The sequence below is a fragment of the Natator depressus genome, chromosome 1 (assembly GCF_965152275.1).
Source record: "Natator depressus isolate rNatDep1 chromosome 1, rNatDep2.hap1, whole genome shotgun sequence".
NCBI classification, from domain to species: domain Eukaryota; kingdom Metazoa; phylum Chordata; order Testudines; family Cheloniidae; genus Natator; species Natator depressus.
In genome coordinates, this window is record NC_134234.1 from 149,216,456 (window position 1) to 149,234,176 (window position 17,721).

At 37.0% G+C, this 17,721-nt stretch overlaps 1 protein-coding gene across 3 annotated transcripts in view; it reads left to right on the plus strand.

Annotated features, from left to right (window-relative positions):
* PRRG1 (proline rich and Gla domain 1) overlaps positions 1–16,568 on the plus strand; it is a 51,093-nt gene extending 34,525 nt beyond the window's left edge. For 2 of the 3 annotated variants that reach the window (XM_074968680.1, XM_074968688.1), the window contains exons 4-5: positions 3,201–3,361; positions 13,416–16,566. In XM_074968680.1, coding sequence (XP_074824781.1) covers positions 3,201–3,361; positions 13,416–13,937 — 683 coding nt within the window. In that variant the 3' untranslated portion in view covers positions 13,938–16,566. Of the gene's footprint in view, positions 1–3,200; positions 3,362–13,415 lie in introns of all 3 variants that reach the window. The other variant, XM_074968698.1, reaches the window with a different exon arrangement.
* The last annotated feature ends 1,153 nt before the right edge of the window (positions 16,569–17,721 follow it).

Here is a 17,721-nt window from a genome sequence, read left to right on the forward strand (position 1 = left end):
GTGTCCATTTACCTCGTTTTTTTCTTCGTTATCTTCTACAGCTACCATTTTTTTTTTATGGAATACCATAATGGGGAGCAAACAATACAAATGAAGAAAACAGTTTGTTTTTTCCATAGTCTTGGTTTAATACTGTAACCATTCTGATGGACCCAAAATTTTCAAGAGACTGATTTTTAAGTGCATCAATTTGGGGTGTTAAAGTTGGACTTCTGTAAATGGACTTGATACGCAGAGCACTCAGACTCTACAAAATGGTCTTAAGATATATTGAATTGGGCACCCAAAAGAATGGTTAAGATAGGTAAACTGTTTAAACACAATGCTTTTCAAGGCTGTCAAGTGATTAAAATAATTAATTGCGATTAACGTGCAAATGTATCGCAACTAAGTGCACTATTAAACAATAATAAAATACCATTTATTCAAATATTTTTGGATGTTTTCTACATTTTCAAATATATTGATTTCAATTACAACACAATACAAAGGGTACAGTGTTCAGTTTATATTTTTTATTACAAATATTTGCACTGTAAAAAAACTAAATAGTATTTTTCAATTCACCTAATACAAGTACTGTAGTGTGATCTCTTTATCATGAAAATTAAACTTACAAATGTAGAATTATGTTAAAAAAAAAAACTGCGCTCAAATAAAATAATGTAAAACTTTAGAAAGCCAACAAGTCCGTTCAGTCCTACTTCTTGTTCAGCCAGTCACTCAAACAACTTTGTTTACATTTGCAGGAGATAATGCTGCCTGTTTCTGTTTACAATGTCAATGAAAGTGATAACAGGCGTTCACATGGCACTGTTGTAGTTGGCATTGCAAGATATTTCCATGCCAACTGCAGTAAAGATTCATATGTCTCTTCATGCTTCGCCCACCATTCCAGAGGACCTGCGTCCATGCTAGGGTGACCAGATGTCCCTATTTTGGGGTCTTTTTCTTATATAGGCTCCTATTACCTCCCACCCTCGTCCCACTTTTTCACAGTTGCTGTCTGGTCGCCCTAGTCCATGCTGATGATGATTTTTCGGCTTGATAACAATCCAAAGCAGTGCGGACTGATGCACCTTCATTTTCATCATCTGAGTCATATACCACCAACAGAAGGTTGATTTTCTTTTTTGGTGGTTCGGGTTCTGTAGTTTCCACATCAGAGTGTTGCTCTTTTAAGACTTCTGAAAGAATGCTCCATACCTCTTCCCTCTGATTTTGGAAGGCATTTCAGAATCTTAAATCTTGGGTCGAGTGCTGTAGCTATCTTTTGAAATCTCACATTGGTACCTTTGCATTTTGTCAAATCTGCAGTGAAAGTGTTCTTAAAATGAACATGTGCTGCGTCGTCATCCGAGAGAGCCATAACACAAAATATATGGCAGAATGCTGGTAAAACACAGAGCAGGAGACATACAATTCTCTCCCAAGGAGTTCAGTCACAAATTTAATTAATGCATTTTTTTTTTTTGAGTGTCATCAGCATAGACATGAATGGACTTGTTGTTCTAAAGTTTTACATTATTTTGTTTTTGAGTGCAGTTATATACCAAAAAAACCAACAACCCTACTTTTGTAAGTTGCATTTTCACGATAAAGAGATTGCACTACAGTACTTGTATAAGGTGAATTGAAAAATACTATTTCTTTTCATTTTTACAGTGCACATATTGGTAATAAAAAATAATATAAAGTGAACACTGTACCCTTTGTATTGTGTTGTAATTGAAATCAATATATTTGAAAATGTAGAAAAACATCCAAAAATACTCAATACATTTCAATTGGTATTCTATTGTTTAACAGTGTGATTAAAACTGCGATTAATCATGATTAATTTTTTTAATCACGTGAGTTAATTGTGATTAATCAACAGCCCTAGCTGAAAGATGATAAATCATGATAGAAATGTTTAAGGATTTTGAACTCCAATAAAGACCCTGTAAACTTTTTCCAATGACTGTAAGTTGAACTTGTAAGAAATCTTGATCCTTCTGGAATTTAGGAAGCAACATTTATTTTCATTTGGCAAATTCCTAATGAATGACTGTCTTTTCTTTCCTGTTCTCTGGTTTTCCACACTATTATTTTTTGGAGTGATAGAAAAGTGAAACTTGCAGTGTCACACACTTCAGCTGGATAATGGTTTTTGTAAACTCTATTTTGCTGTTAGCATGTGGTGTAAAACAGTAGGGAATGTCAGCAGAAAAAGCTGGATCTTGTATTTGTGCTTAAAATAGCCTTGAGGACCTGATTCTCAATCAGGATCTCATGTCCAATTTATTTTAACTTGTGCACATGGTTACTGAGATTGCTTGCTAATTGTGCATTTGCATATGTAAATTCCTATCTTGCATCTAACTGGTTTATTTTTGTGTGTAAATATTTGATTCACGTGCGATTTCATTCTGTCTTTTTGGTATCTTGGGGTTTAATATTCACATATTGAATTATTTTAAAAGGAAATTACACACATTTTTGCTACCCCAAAACCTAAAGATTTACTAGGAAAGAAGTACAGTGCTCAAGTTGAACAAACTAAAATGTAACGTAAATGTTATAGGTACGGTTGGAGTTTCTTTAATGCCATGGTAGCTTGCGAAGTTCAATGTTGCATAAGAGAATGTGTAGACCTTCAATTTGATCAGCCATTCTGGAGTGTGATTCTCACTAGGTATTATGCAGAAACATATTATTTATAATGCCTGTGAGAATTTCAGATATGATGCCCCCACGTAGTCATAAGTACTTTTTGGAGGGGGAGTTCACAGCCATGTACCATTTTCTCCCTGTAGCCCTGAAAGGAAGCATTTAAGTGGGTTCTTAAGTTCATCTTTAATCAGGATGGTGCTTATACATGTGCTTAAGTCCCATTGACTTCAGAGTTTAAGTTAAACATGAGCTTAAGTGTTCTGAATAGGGATGCTGTGCTGAGTGAGGGCCTGTGGTTGCACTTAAACAATCTTTGGCATAATACCTGTAATGTTCAGAAGTCTATGCAAAAGTATTTTTAATAGCCAGTAACACTTGGAGAAGCCTCTATATAATATAAAATTTTTTAAGTAAAGAGAATGCTTTGAAAAATCTCTCTCCAGACAACAAATTATTTTCTTTTGGGCAGTTTTATTCTGAACTTTTGGGAATGTATCCATACAATATTTTTAGAGGTGATCTTTGTGTTCTCTTCATCTTTTCAGTGTTCCTTACAGAAAACAAAGCCAACTCTGTGTTAAAAAGATACCCAAGAGCCAATGGATTTTTGGAAGAGATAAAGCAAGGGAACATAGAGCGTGAGTGCAGCGAAGAAATCTGTACCTATGAGGAAGCAAGAGAAGCTTTTGAAAACGATGAGAAGACAGTAAGTTGGGTTTTTTTGTTGGTTTTCTTTTTAATAATTGAATTACTTAATGCAAGCTTAAGTGTGTGCTTAGTGGCCTCCAGCTTTCCTACATTGCACTAAATTTCTTAGCTTATTCATTTTTACTAAATGCATTGTGAGAAAACCAGTAAGCTGCTCCACACTCTTTAGGATATTGAACATCCTCCTGTGGAGGGGAAGAGAATGAGTGTGCATGCCACAAACATCTTATTTAAATCATGCATTTAAAGCCATGAGAGAGAGCAGTTGAAATGCAGAGTACCCAGTAAAGACACTTATTCTAAAAACAAGCAGAATTGAAGTAGCTTTCCTGAAACTAGCAGCTGCACACCAACAGAGTACTTGTTAAGCACCACCTATGTAAAACCTTGAAAGAATAAGGCCCTGATCCTGCAGTGCCTTGCACATGGGCAGAGCCCCATTAATTTGAATGAGGTTCTGTGTCGGAGCAGGAGCTGCTCATGCATAATTCTTTGCAGGATCAGGGTGAAAGTCTGTAAATAGAGGTCTGGTATATGCCAGAATGACTGTTACTGTTCAGGGCAAACAGATACCCACCTGGAGGTCCCTTCCAGCCTACATTTCTATGATTAGATGACATCTTTGATTAAAACCTGTTAGAAGGGAGTATGACTTGCAGCTGTCACTTACAAAGCAGTTGGCCCAGAATCTTAATATAAGCTGCATGCAACAAATAAAAACAGTGTGCGCAGTCTCTGACCATGGTATGTTGGCTACTATAATGTTTGAAGTACAGTATTTTCGGGATACATCCCTTGAGTTCCCTATAGAAATGGATGAAAGTGGGAAGAATTTTTTGGGATAGAATATAAGGTTAACAAGGAAGTTGACATTTTATAGTGGATAACAACCACTATTTAGTTTTCTGGCCCATATTTTAAAAAGTTATCCTGCTGTCGTATGCATTTGCAGGAAATCATACGGCCCGGTATTAGAGGCCTTAATTCCTCATCACCTTTTCTCTGTGCAGTTTATAAAGGAATCCTAACTGTGTTTTAGCTTTTTCTGCACATTTTTCTAGCTACTTATTTTATCTTAAACATACCATTCCTGGTGGTCTCCTTGGAAAAATGTAGGACTGGAATGGGAATTTTCTTACTTAGCCACTAAATGAAGGGGCAGGAGATTGCGTCTTTAACAAAAATAATTCTTTCTAACTCTCTTTTAAGTGTGTGTGTGTGTGTGTGTGTGTGTGTGTGTGTGTGTGTTAAAAACACCTTTATAATTCAGTTTTATACAGTCTGATTAAAAGCACTTTACCTCCTAGTTGCTCTGGTTTCATTTTAGTGGTATTTTCAATCTCTCATAGAATCTTTTTGGCAAAACAGGTAGGAATTTCCTTCAGTGCTTCCGGGACCTCTTGTGTATGGGCCAGATTTTGAGAGGGAGGAATGTCAGGTTATCTTCTCAGTATTGACCAAACTGATCCCGAGTCCCATAATGCTTTATGGCTGTACCAAAGATGAAGTGGAAAACTAATGCTTGTGAAGCTCTAGTTATATATAATGCTGATGCTGCAGTTTTCCCATAAAAGGGATGAAATTGTAATAAGGATTGTGAAATTGGCTCTTGCAAACAGATTTATTAACCAGAAATGTAAATTACTTTTTCCTCTAACAACGTGTTTGACTGGGTAAGGTATGGTGTGCAACTAAGGGCTAGTCTACGCTACCACACTTCATTGGCGCTGCTGTAGCGCATCTGATGAAGACGTGCTATGCCGACGAGAGAGCGCTCTCCATCAGCATAATTACTCCACTTCAACGAGAGGCAGAAGCTATGTCAGCAGGAGAGCATCTCCTGCCAACTTACTGCTGGTGTAGACAGTGCTTAGGTCAGTGTAAACTGCATCACTCAGGCTTTTTCTTACCCTTGAGTGATGTAAGTTATATCAACTTAAGCAGTAATGTGGACAAGTAGTTAGTAGTAAACAAGTAGGGTATATCCTATATTCTCAAATGCTTTGTCTTCAGAGGTTGAAAAACTATGAACTGTATTCCCCAAAATGGTTTCTACTCATGCTAAGCTTTATTGTGGAAATACATTTATAGTTAAACTGTTGCAATCCCTATTCTTTGTATGTCAGGAAAAACAAGGTGTATGTCCTGCTGAGACTTGCAAAATATGCAGTCTACTAGGTATGGATTATCTGTGCTGAGTGTGGTTTGTACAGACACTTTTATGTCTTGTAAAACTTATGGAGCTAGATAAGAGAAGAAGTGTAAGGTCTGTGGTGATAAAGTGGAATTTGTGGAGTTTTTCCATCAATCATAAACAAGTCTGGCATAAATATAAGTGGGCTTGAAAGCATATATTGAAGCAGCTCTATGGTGTGATGTGTAACGCTGTGAGACTGCTTCCTAGAGAGAGTAATGTATGATTTCTTTTCGTGTTCTGTCTTGCCTTTTGACTTAATAAACTGATTGAGCCTGTCTTATTGAACTGAAGAAAGCCTGTTCCATGCAGCGAATGGTTACTTTGTCCTGGAGTTGAGTGGTGGCAATCCATACTGATAAAGCAATTTACAGTCCCTACTTTGATGGGAAGAAGTAGGATCTCTTGGCTACTATAGTTGCAGCGTAGGCTTGTTAGAGTTCCTTCTGCTGTGGTCTTGTGTGCACAGTGGAGTTCTATAATGCAAGTGTTGTGGTGCCTTGATCTACTTCTGGTGCATTTAAAAGGCTGATCTGCACTATCTTACAATAGCAGCTTTATCGTTTATCTTAAACATGCATAGCCGGAGAGGGCTTTAACACTGATGTACCTCAGTCTTTTAATGGGGTTATAAATGAACAGAAGAGATTGTTTACATTATGATATGCTGAAAATGTTTTCTGGTAACTAGGAGGAAAAAGCAAGTACAGACAAAACTTGAAGTTGATCTATGAATGAGACTGCTCAGGCCATTTTAGGCATAATCAATTATCAACACCTTTGGCCTGTAGAAACATCAAAGCTTTGTGTGGCTTAAAAATTCTTAGGCTCAAGGACATTTTGAGACATAATTACAGAATAATGCACAATGTCATGGCATGATTGCAGCATTGTAATTCATTTTATTTCCGTTAATTTCAGGTATTTTGATTGAAATTTTGTCGCATGCAGCTGAATTGCTACGTTCCCGAGGATTTAAAATCTTTAATTGTGGAAAACTTTGAACATTTAAATTCTTTAAGTTTTGCAGAAAGCAATGTTAGCTGCATGGCTGAGTTCTATATAATCAGTGATTGAAAGCATCTACCCAAAATAGTATTTCTCAGTATCAAATGTGGCCTTTCATATTAGCTTTCAGACTAATCATTAACACTGTGTAAATATCTAAGAGACAACAAAGATCTATGTATAATACAGTATGTTGAACTTCAATATATAGTTCTTTTATAATCGCAGATTGAGGAAAATTTTTAAAAAAACCAAATGACTGAAGTGCTTACTCACACTATCATTTTGTTCACGTACTCCAGATATTGAATACAGAATGCTTTTCTGATTGGGATCTTCTGATTTTGCCTTTATAAAAGTCAAAGCATTGACTGGCAGTGATTTGTAGCTGGTATGCTGCCAAAATACAGTAGCGCCTTAAGATGGAAGTTCTCAGCACTACTTTATTAATGGTTTTAACATTGACATGGAGAGTCAACAGCTCATTGTGTCAGCGTCCATTTAATGTACAGAGGGCCTGCTCTGTGAGTGACCGTTTTATTGATAGTGAAGTATTAGAACCTCATTCTTTCAGATACTTTTAATTTAAATCTACCAATTGGTCACAAGCAGGCTGGACAAGCCAGTTGGTTGACCAGTCAGATAATGTCAGTTGATTGCCTGTTTGACCCCAGCCTCATTTTTGATGCATTATGGTGCCATCTGTTAGCAAGCCTACTTAAATGTCTTGATCACTCATTTTACTGCATGCTAATGCAACCTGTTGGGGGAAAAAAATGAACTAATTGAAAGCTGAGCATCTTGGTTGGCTGGAATCTTCTAGAATAAACTGTCTGTCTTTGTATACCAGGACATCAATATACTTGGCAGTTTTCATAAGACACTAAACAAGTTTAAGACATGGTCCCTGTCCTGAAGAGTTTACAGTCTACACTGACTAGACAAACATTCAGAAATTAGCTCAGAGGGGAGTTGGGGAGGGGTAGGAAGCTTCACAGTCATTGAACCTCCTCCCCCAAAACAAAGAGACAAGATGCACAGCCATTAAGCTGGTTGATGAGTTGGCTTGCTGCCTGCGTAGCATAAGTACATTTAGAAATGACTTTTTTTTATAGTTGCTATGGGCTTGTTTTATTTCTGTTTTGTTTTTTTTTCTTTTGTAACTTTAACATTCACATTTCAATGCTAACCTAACACTACTAAAAAAGATAATTCTTTCATTTTTAGAACTTCATTTCATTGGTGTTTCCATTTTTCTGAGTTAAAATAATTGCTAAGTAACCTGATTTTTGTAATTAGGCGTAAGTGTCTGTCTAAGACTAAGCGAGACCATGAAGTCTTACTCTTTTTTGTTAGCATTGTTATTGTGCGAATAAATTAGTGCTTTAAAATATTTGACTATCTTTGACAATATTTGACTGGTGAATTGACCAATTATTTTTGGACTAGTCAAACGTCCAATCTTAGACACAACTTTATCTATGAATTATGCAGTTCCCATCCCTTGAGACACTTAAAATTAGACTTTTCTAGGCAATAGGAATTGCACAGAACAAGCTTGCATTGGCAGAAGTATCCAAAATTGGTCTTTTCCATCACAGTTATCTGATTCTGTGGCCTAACTAGCATAACATTTGCTATCCTTTTAGGAGTGTGAAAGTAATCCTAGTGTTTCAGAGCCATGAATGCTTCAGTGATTGAGAACAAATGGTTGCTGAATGTATCCTTTCTAAATCACACCAATTAAATTATTTCGTGTATTAAAAGAAAATTTCTTAAGATGGGCTTGTGTTGCAAGTAGCAATTACTAATGTTTTCCAGCTTTTAAACTATTCTTTTAACTTTTTTTTCTTAGCTGTACCAAGTCTACAAATATTTTGTTTTTATTTCTCCTGCTTTTCTAGCAATTCACGAGAACCCGTGGGCTCTAAAAATATCACTTAGATGCCTCCCTGTTTTTGGCTTTTCGCATTTTCCTCCAATTGAAGTGATCTTCTGACTTGAGCAAGTCATTCCACCCCTCTGTGCCACCATTTCCCTATCAGTAAAATGGGGACAATGATACTTACCTTCTTTTTGCTTTGAGATCTAGAGATGAAAAGTGCTGCATGAGAACTAGTTAGTGGTATTTTTAATTTTTTTTTCTTCTTGATTAGTGATCCTTGTCTCTACTTGGATGTTAAAGCATTGCTGTCTTGTGAAACAAAAGCAGATCTAAAGACTTCAATTTCTGCAACGTACAATCCTTCTGTATCACTATTCTAGAGGTGAATAGCAAGAAACTCATCAGCAATGGGGTCAGATGTTTCTAAAATTTTTGGTAAAATCCTCCCTATAACAAACCTCAATTAATAGATTTAAGGCCAGAAAGGACTATTATGATGATCTAGTCAGACCTCTTATCTAACAAGCCCAAATAACTTCACCCTGTGTGAAGCCCATAATCTTAAACTTGTATCTTGTTGAGATGAAATCTTCTTGGAGCTTAGCACTAAGGATGTTCAAGCCTGCTCACTATGGCTTTTGGAAAGGAAACCTCCAAGGAAAAACATGGACGTTTCCCTCTGAGATGTAGGCTACCTAAAAAAAACTTTGCTGGCAAGCAATTTAATTGGCAATACCAGGGAAGAAAGGTACAAATAATTTACTTAAGGAAATTTTTTTACAAATTGGAAATTTTGTTAAGTATTCTTGAATTTTGAAATATTTCATTTATGCACAGAATTTTGGTTTCACAGAGCTGAAGAGCTTTAGCTTTGAGGGACTCTGTCATAAATATAAAGGGAAGGGTAGCCACCTTTCTGTATACAGTGCTATAAAATCTCTCCTGGCCAGAGGCAAAACCTTTCACCTTTAAAGAGTTAAGAAGCTAAGGTAACCCCGCTGGCACCTGACCCAAAATGGCCAATGAGGGGACAAGATTCTTTCAAATCTGGAGGGGGGGGACGACAAAGGGTTTGGTCTGTCTGTGTGATGCTTTTTGCCGGGAACAGATCAGGAATGCAGCCTTACAACTTCTGTAAAGTTAGTAAGTAATCTATAAGTAATCTAGCTAGAAAATGCGTTAGATCTTCTTTTGTTTAATGGCTGGTAAAATAAGCTGTGCTGGAGGGAATGTATATTCCTGTTTTTGTGTCTTTTGTAACTTAAGGTTTTGCCTAGAGGGATTCTCTGTTTTGAATCTGATTACCCTGTAAGGTATTTACCATCCTGATTTTACAGAGGTGATTCTTTTACCTTTTCTATAATTAAAATTCTTCTTTTTAAGAACCGGATTGATTTTTTTCATTGTGCTTAAGATCCAAGGGTTTGGATCTGTGTTCACCTGTACAAATTGGTGAGGATTCTTATCAAGCTTTCCCCAGGAAAGGGGGTGTAGGGTTTGGGGGGATATTTTGGGGGAAGACGTCTCCAAGTGGGCTCTTTCCCTGTTCTTTGTTTAAAACGCTTGGTGGTGGCAGCATATGGTTCAAGGACAAGGCAAAGTTTGTACCATGGGGAAATTTAACCTAAACTGGTAAGAATAAGCTTAGGGGGCCTTTCATGCAGGTCCCCACCTCTGTACTCTAGAGTTCAGAGTGGGGAAGGAACCTTGACAGACTCTTTTTAAGCTTTAAGATAATTTAGAGTGTCCATAGGCTAAAACAGATGATAAATCACCATATGTCCTTAAAGCAGCTTAAACTCTTAAGTTAGCTGAAGCTCTCCACACACCTCTCCAGTTGGACGGAAACCCCATAGATATCCTCATCCTCCTGCACCTCAAGCCAACTGCCTGCCTCTCTGGGGAGGATGAAGAGGAACTAGCTTTGCTGCTGCTTCTCCATTTGAGGGGAATAAACAGGAGATATACTGGCTTCCCAGCATTCTGGAGCGCCACAAAAACGGCTCCTGTAGCAGGCACATCTTAGAGATGAAAAACTACTTGAAAACTATTAACATGCTTATAAGTGGCAATAAGATCTATTAACTCTATCCTTATACTGGAAAGCATATATGATTTTCTAATCTGTTTCTATAGCATCTAACATTTTAAAATAAATAACTCCAAAAAACCTAATTTATATTCACCTAAAGTGCTGCTGTGTTCTGCAAAGTGGTTACCTAAAAATGGCAGCTTCTTACTCAACACATCTGCTCTGTGGTTTCAGAATCAGACTTCCTGTCTCTAGTGCCAAAATAGGCTTTTACCACTTTACTGCTTAGGCAGCAGAATGATCAGAGACAAAGCTGGGTTCTAATACAAATAAATAATAACAACAATGGTCTTCCTAGTGAATGATTGACTTAGTTCCAGCTAAAGTTCTAGTCAGTTGTATCTGAACCAGATTCTTCTTAGCATATGCATAACATGCTGGTTGGATCATTAGCTTCTTCGGCCTGCGCCAGGTACTAACTGGGAATGTGATGTGAATGCTGATCCATGCCCCCCGAAACAGATTGAGGGCACGGGGGAAGTACCCAAGTCTCCCTAACGGCGTTATTTGGCCAGCAGAAATTTTATTCCTAGTGGTGCTGTGTAAAAAAGGAAAGAACCCAGCTTGACTTTCAGAGCCCAGGTTGATTTCGCTAGTGAAGTTAGGAAGAAGAATTTTGTAAACTGAGCATGCATGAAGTGGGAGTCACTGGGTTGCAGTAAACATGGAGCTCTACCTTGCCATTTTCATAATCTGCTTTCAGCATAGTACTTTAAGTATTCATGCTTATTAACTTGCTTTTTAAAGATAATAGATTTCTGATTAAGGAACACAAAACAAAGAGAAGGAGTTGGGGGAGGAGAAACCTTTTCTGAAACCAGCACTTTTGTCAGAAAAGGTATTGTGTGCCAAGAATGAGGCTCTTTGTTCAGCTATCCCTTTGCAGTCCCTGTCTACTTCCTCATCAGCTTTGTTCCAGATATGATCCCACCCAGCTAACCTATCCCTTTTCTACAGTAATCCTCTTCCGCTTTCCCAAGTGTCCCACTGACAATGCCTTCCAGAATCTCCAGAGATTTCAACCGAGTTGTTTTGTATGGGGTCTGCATTTTACTGTAGTATAGATGTGATTGATTTTTTTCAAGTAACTTGCATTTTTTAAAATTAAAGTTACTTGAAAAAAAATATTTGGTATGTTAAGATTTATTTCCCTCATTTGAAATCCATGCTATATGGCTTTACTTAGATGATATTGGACCACATCTTATGAAATACAGATGCTTTACAGACCTAATTAAGATGTTGAAATCTTGGAATTGTGGGAACGTGTCAAATTCTGCAGTGTTGAAAAGGCAAAGGAATGAACATGATTTTTAAAAAAAAACCACTTCTGGGTCATATTAAATATTGGGGGAAGAGGTGTGTATAACCCTATTGCCTAAACATGTGGACTAAGCTAGTAGTTGCCTCTTTGATACATCTGTGGTTTTTTTAACACCCTCCCCCCAACTGTCCAAGAATCTCCTTATTTTGTAATCTAGTCTTAACTAGATTTTCAGAGATTATATTTAGAGGGAACCCTAGCTTGTTTTATGTATGTGAATGATAGACTTTTTCCTGAGGACAGAAATGATTGTTGCATTGTTAGTTACTGATGCATGTGGTCATAAAACTATTCCCTTGTGAGAATGGTGGAATTGTATTGTGCTAATAAGATAAATGTCCAAGTGTAGAGTTTACCTTTGAAAAGATCAGTTAAGATGGCTTTTTTTGCACTTTTAATACATTGCCTAAATAAAACCCTAAGTCTCTTGCTTGTGTGTTTTTGGTTTTTTTAGTGCTAGGTTTAAGAATGTGTAGAGTGATGTAATTTATGTGAAGTGTTATGTATATTAAAAATATCACTTCATATTTTATACTGAGCCCAGGACTTTTTTATGTAACATGTAGATACCTTTATTATTATTATTAGAGGATTTTGTTTTCTCCAAGCACAGAATATAATTGATGTTTACTAACCTTATTTGTCTGAAACAAAGGGATGAGGTTTACATAACTTTATCTGTATTTTACATTTGGTCTATATTAACTAAGCATAATACCTGTGCTACTTCATAAGATAGAGGGAGTGGAAAAGCTCTCCAGGACAGGAGGCATATTTTCCTATATTATCCTTGTTTAGCACCTAAAACAATGAGACCCTGATCCCGACTGGGGCTTCTTGATGCTTTTGCAATAGCTATTGTAATTTTAAAATATTAATAACATAACAAATTATCTTAAAGTACTGATGTCATTTCATTTTTAATTTCCCCCCCTCATTCATATTTCCACGACTGTGTTGATTTATCTATCTTTACCGGAGAACAAGTTTTCTGGACTATTTTGAGTATATGTCGTATGGTTATCCATATATTGCAAAAGCTATGTTTAGCTATAAATATCTGACAGCTATTATTTTATAATCCAGAGGGTGGAGAAGTCTGAGTTTTAGGATGATCGTACAGCATAGTTATGCTGGGTCAAAATAGTTAATCATTCTGACAATGTTTCTCTGTCAGAGTAATTTAATAATCTTATAATAAACTTTAATTCCAAAAATAGATCTGACTTTGAGTTTTTGCATTCACAAATTATCTAAAATCAATTCAGATTATTTTTCTAATCCATTCCTATCTCTAATGTAGGTTTGTGACTATAAAGTGCTGATACAGAAATGTTGTGAGGAGTTAGGTGGCTTAAAAAACTCAAACTCAGAGTTGACTCCAGAAAGAAGTCAGGAAACTTTTTATACAATATCTGCACCAATGAAAGATCTAGGTGGTCATTTATTGAAAGCCAAAACACTTCGCTTCAATTTTGTTGTTGAAAATAGACCAGTTAAAATAATTTATTTTTAATAGCTTCTGATTTATTCTGTCTTGCTGTTTTAGAGGGAGTTCTGGAAAGGCTACCCAAATGGACTCCAGGGAGAAAGTAACACAGGACATAATTGGTATTCATTTTACCTCGCATTTCCATTAATCATTGGCCTTTTTGTTATCATCCTTGTCATATTTCTCACATGGAGATGCCTGTTTAAAAAGAAAATCCGTAGACAGTCTGTATACATGCATAGGGGAGCCCGCGAAGCCATTGGTGATAATGCTGTGGCTGATGGTAGAAGTCCTCTTCCCCAGCCGCTCAGCATTGTTCATTCCCCACAGGAAGAAATGTATGAAGGCAGTGGGCTGTCTCCAGGATATTTGGGCTCTCCAGATGGACGTTCAGACTCAATATCAACAAGGCTGTCAAACGGTGACCCTCCTCCTTCATACGAGGAAGCCACTGCCGAAACCAGCATAAGAAATGAAATGGAGCCTCACTTAGATCCACCCCCACAGTATGAAGAGATTGTAAACTCCAGCTCAGCGAATGCTTTTGCAATACCTCCTGTTGTCACCAGTATTAAGTAAAGCAGGAAAAATATGAGCAACTTTTAAAAATTACTAATAAGAGAATTTTGTAGCACTTTATTACAGCTTACTACCGTTTATATAATTTAATGGACTCACACTGTGTACCTCTACCCTGTTTTGTTCCCTCTGCGTGTGTTCCCATGCCAGTTTTAAAGATGGGGAATCCATACTGAGAGCATGAAGCAGGTACAAATGTGGTCTTCTGTGCATACCTCTCAAATGTCCCTCCGTTTTGAGGGTTGTCATTTATTTTAGTCTGAATGTTGCCTACGTTCCACACAAATTTGATGTCACCTTGCTTTTAGTGTTGAAAATTATTTACATCAGAAACTAACACTAGTGAGAGAGAGTTATTTAACCAAAGGGCCATGTCCTACAGCATTTTAAGTTTCTTGCATGAATATTTTCTTTCATTTTGGGTCTTTGTCACACATTGTATCCTACACTTGGGCCTTGGAAGGCTGTGAAAAGTATTTATATGTGTGAACAAACATCAACATAACATATTCACCCAGTTTAAATACGATACTTAAGGGATTGCAGTAAGTGAGACTAAGATATTTTGGAACACATCAGCTGTACTTGTACAGAGGGCAGTAATTAAGTGAATTTTGCAGTTGGAAAAAACGGTAGCCTAATGTTCTTATCCCCTCTGTTCTCCATCCTTCCCTCCAGCTAGTCATAGAATCATAGAATATCAGGGATGGAAGGTACCTCAGGAGGAGGTCATCTAGTCCAACCCCCTGCTCAAAGCAGGACCAATCCCCAATCAAATCATCCCAGCCAGGGCTTTGTCAAGCCTGACCTTAAAAACTTCTAAGGAAGGAGATTCCACCACCTCCCTGGGTAACGCATTACAGTGTTTCACCACCCTCCTCCTAGTGAAAAAGTTTTTTTCCTAATATCCAACCTAAACCTCCCCCACTGCAACTTGAGACCATTACTCCTTGTTCTGTCATCTGCTACCACTGAGAATAGTCTAGATACATCCTCTTTGGAACCCCCTTTCAGGTAGTTGAAAGCAGCTATCAAATCCCCCCTCATTCTTCTCTTCCGCAGACTAAACAATCCCAGTTCCCTCAGCCTCTCCTCATAAGTCATGTGTTCCAGTCCCCTAATCATTTTTGTTGCCCTCCGCTGGACTCTCTCCAATTTTTCCACATTCTTCTTGTAGTGTGGGGCCCAAAACAGGACACACAACTCCAGATGAGGCTTCACCAATGTCGAATAGAGGGGAACAGCTAGTCCTGTTTATGATGATATCTTGTTTCTGGAACATCTTTTTTTTTTTTTCCTTTAAGTGAACTTAATTCTTGTGAAAAGTACTAGATTGTCAGCTCCAGAAATTAAAGTTCCCTCTGCCCTGCAGAACAGTTAATGCACTGCCTCTTGGCACACAGTACCAAACCAATGTGCCTCATCACTGACATGCAGAAACCGCCTAGAAGGGGATGATCATAGTTTACTCTTCATGCTAACAGAAATAAGTCTCTTCTGAGCCTGCCAACAGGCTGCCAGTTGCAATAGTGTCTTTTATTTATGTGGCTTTCTTTCCCCTACGAAATGCATGCTGATCACTCATTTCACATAGGCCATTAAGCAGTTGTCAGATAACCTCTGGTCATTTCCAGTCTGCTCTGGATTTATGCCAATGACTGAAAGTTGTAATGTTCTGTATTCCACTACCAGTCTCTTGAGCCAGCCAAACCCCTATTTTAACTTTCTAATGTTCCTGAACTAAAATGTGTTGCAACATCATGCAGATATTTGCAATAAAGAAATAATGCTTGTCCTTTGAAACAGAGAGATCAAATGTTCGCAGTGATCCATGATGACAACTTTGAGAACTATGCTGTTGATTGAAGACTCCACACAAGCACAATTTTAAATTCACTGGCCAAAAATCTCAGTGAATGCAATTTACATGGCTAAACAAAAAAAACTTTGCATAAAGCAGTCATTTAAAAGTTCTTTCCTCTACTAAGACAATAAGTGCTTTTTCTCGTTTACTGGAATGATTCCAAATTACAAAAATTATTTTTTTAGCTTTAAAAGTTAAGGGTTCGATTAAATGTAACAAGTTATATAACTTTTTTATTTTATGCTTGGCCTTTCTGATCTGATTAAAATGACAATTTGTCTTGTAGTGGTTCTTATAAAGCTTTATTTTTTCAAAATATAGCGTCTACTTTTTTCTTCCATTGTAATTACATTGTCCCGCAATAAATGTGATGGTAAGATTTACAGCCTTACCTCTCTGAATGTTTTACAAGTAAGAACATGCAGTACTGTCTTGATTGACTGCCAGAAAATTCAGGGTATTGCACTCCCTGCTTTGACTGTAACACTGAGAGGTGAATCGTGTACAGAACTAAAATGATTTGTTTACTAATGACCAACATGGAGATGGGTGACTTGTTTAAGAAATTATGGAAATCAGATGATTTAGAGATTGTTTAATTTTGGACACCTGTGGGGAGTAGTTCCATCTTCACTGCGTGTAAATAACCTATTTGATTACAGTATTAAATATTTTTTAAAGATCTGGTTTACATTAAATTATGGTATTTAAACATTTTGCTTATGTTTATAGAAGATTTTTTGTTAATGGTTTTTGGCATGCTAAATAAAGGTATTCTTAAATTCTTTTAATGCCTCTATCAATTCTGTGCAGTTGGAATAAAATAACATTGATTTCTATAACAGAGGTGCTGTATTAACTTCCATTGTCTCTCGTCTTGATAAAAATTGTTTTATATCAAATTTTAAGCTAATTAATTTTAAAACAGAAGAACTGGAATTTTTAAATTAATATATATGAAATATAAAAACATACAGTATCTTATAACAGTGGCCAGCTGGAGCAATATTCAGAGAGAGAATGGAGACTTTTCTCTCTGGCTTATTTTACAAGCAAGGAAACTGTTTGGAGGCCCAAGCAGATCTATCAAAATTTGAGAACTACATCAAAACACAATACAGACCTGCAATAAACGGTCATGACAAAGGTGAAAACCAGTAAATCATGAAACTACAAAGAATGTGTAAGTGACTGCATGGATGTGGGCCAGTTACTTATTTTAACGCTTTCTCCCCACATGAACATTGCTTTGAGCTGTGTCAAATCTTTGAAACAGGAGAGGAAAGGATGGAAAAGTTTCAATATGATGGAATTGCTGGGGGTATGCATGTCAAAATTCCACCCCTGAGTGTTTGACTCATGTTCTAGATGGGAGCAGAATTTTTCTGTCATGTTTCTGTACCCATTTGAGTGGAGGAAATGTTACTGTGTTCTCCAGTCCTTCCTATATTTAAAGCAAATAATATCTAATTAGTCTTGATCCTGTGGACATTCAGTGGGGTTTTTTTTTTTTGCGGGGGGGGGGGGAGGAAGTGTTTTTGTTTTTTTTAATAGGCCTACAATTTGAACAGTTTTATAACTAATGTACACAAATCAGCTTCAGCTATGGTGCATGCACATGGCCAGTTAAACATTTGGCTATGTTTGCACAACTGACTTGTAGGAATTGAGACCCTAAGACTGTACGTTATCTGATTTAACTAGTATGAATTCAATGCCTATAAAAAAATCAACTCGTCATACTGAGTTACTTATACTGATGCATTCTGGTTCAAACATTGTTCTCTGCAGTTCTAAGTCAAGGTGGATGATTTTTTTATTACTCTTATGTATAATATGAACCTTGTACATATTCAAGTGCTGCTTTCTGATTTTTAAAAAAAAAATCAATTTATCCAGAAGCATCTATCCTATTTCACT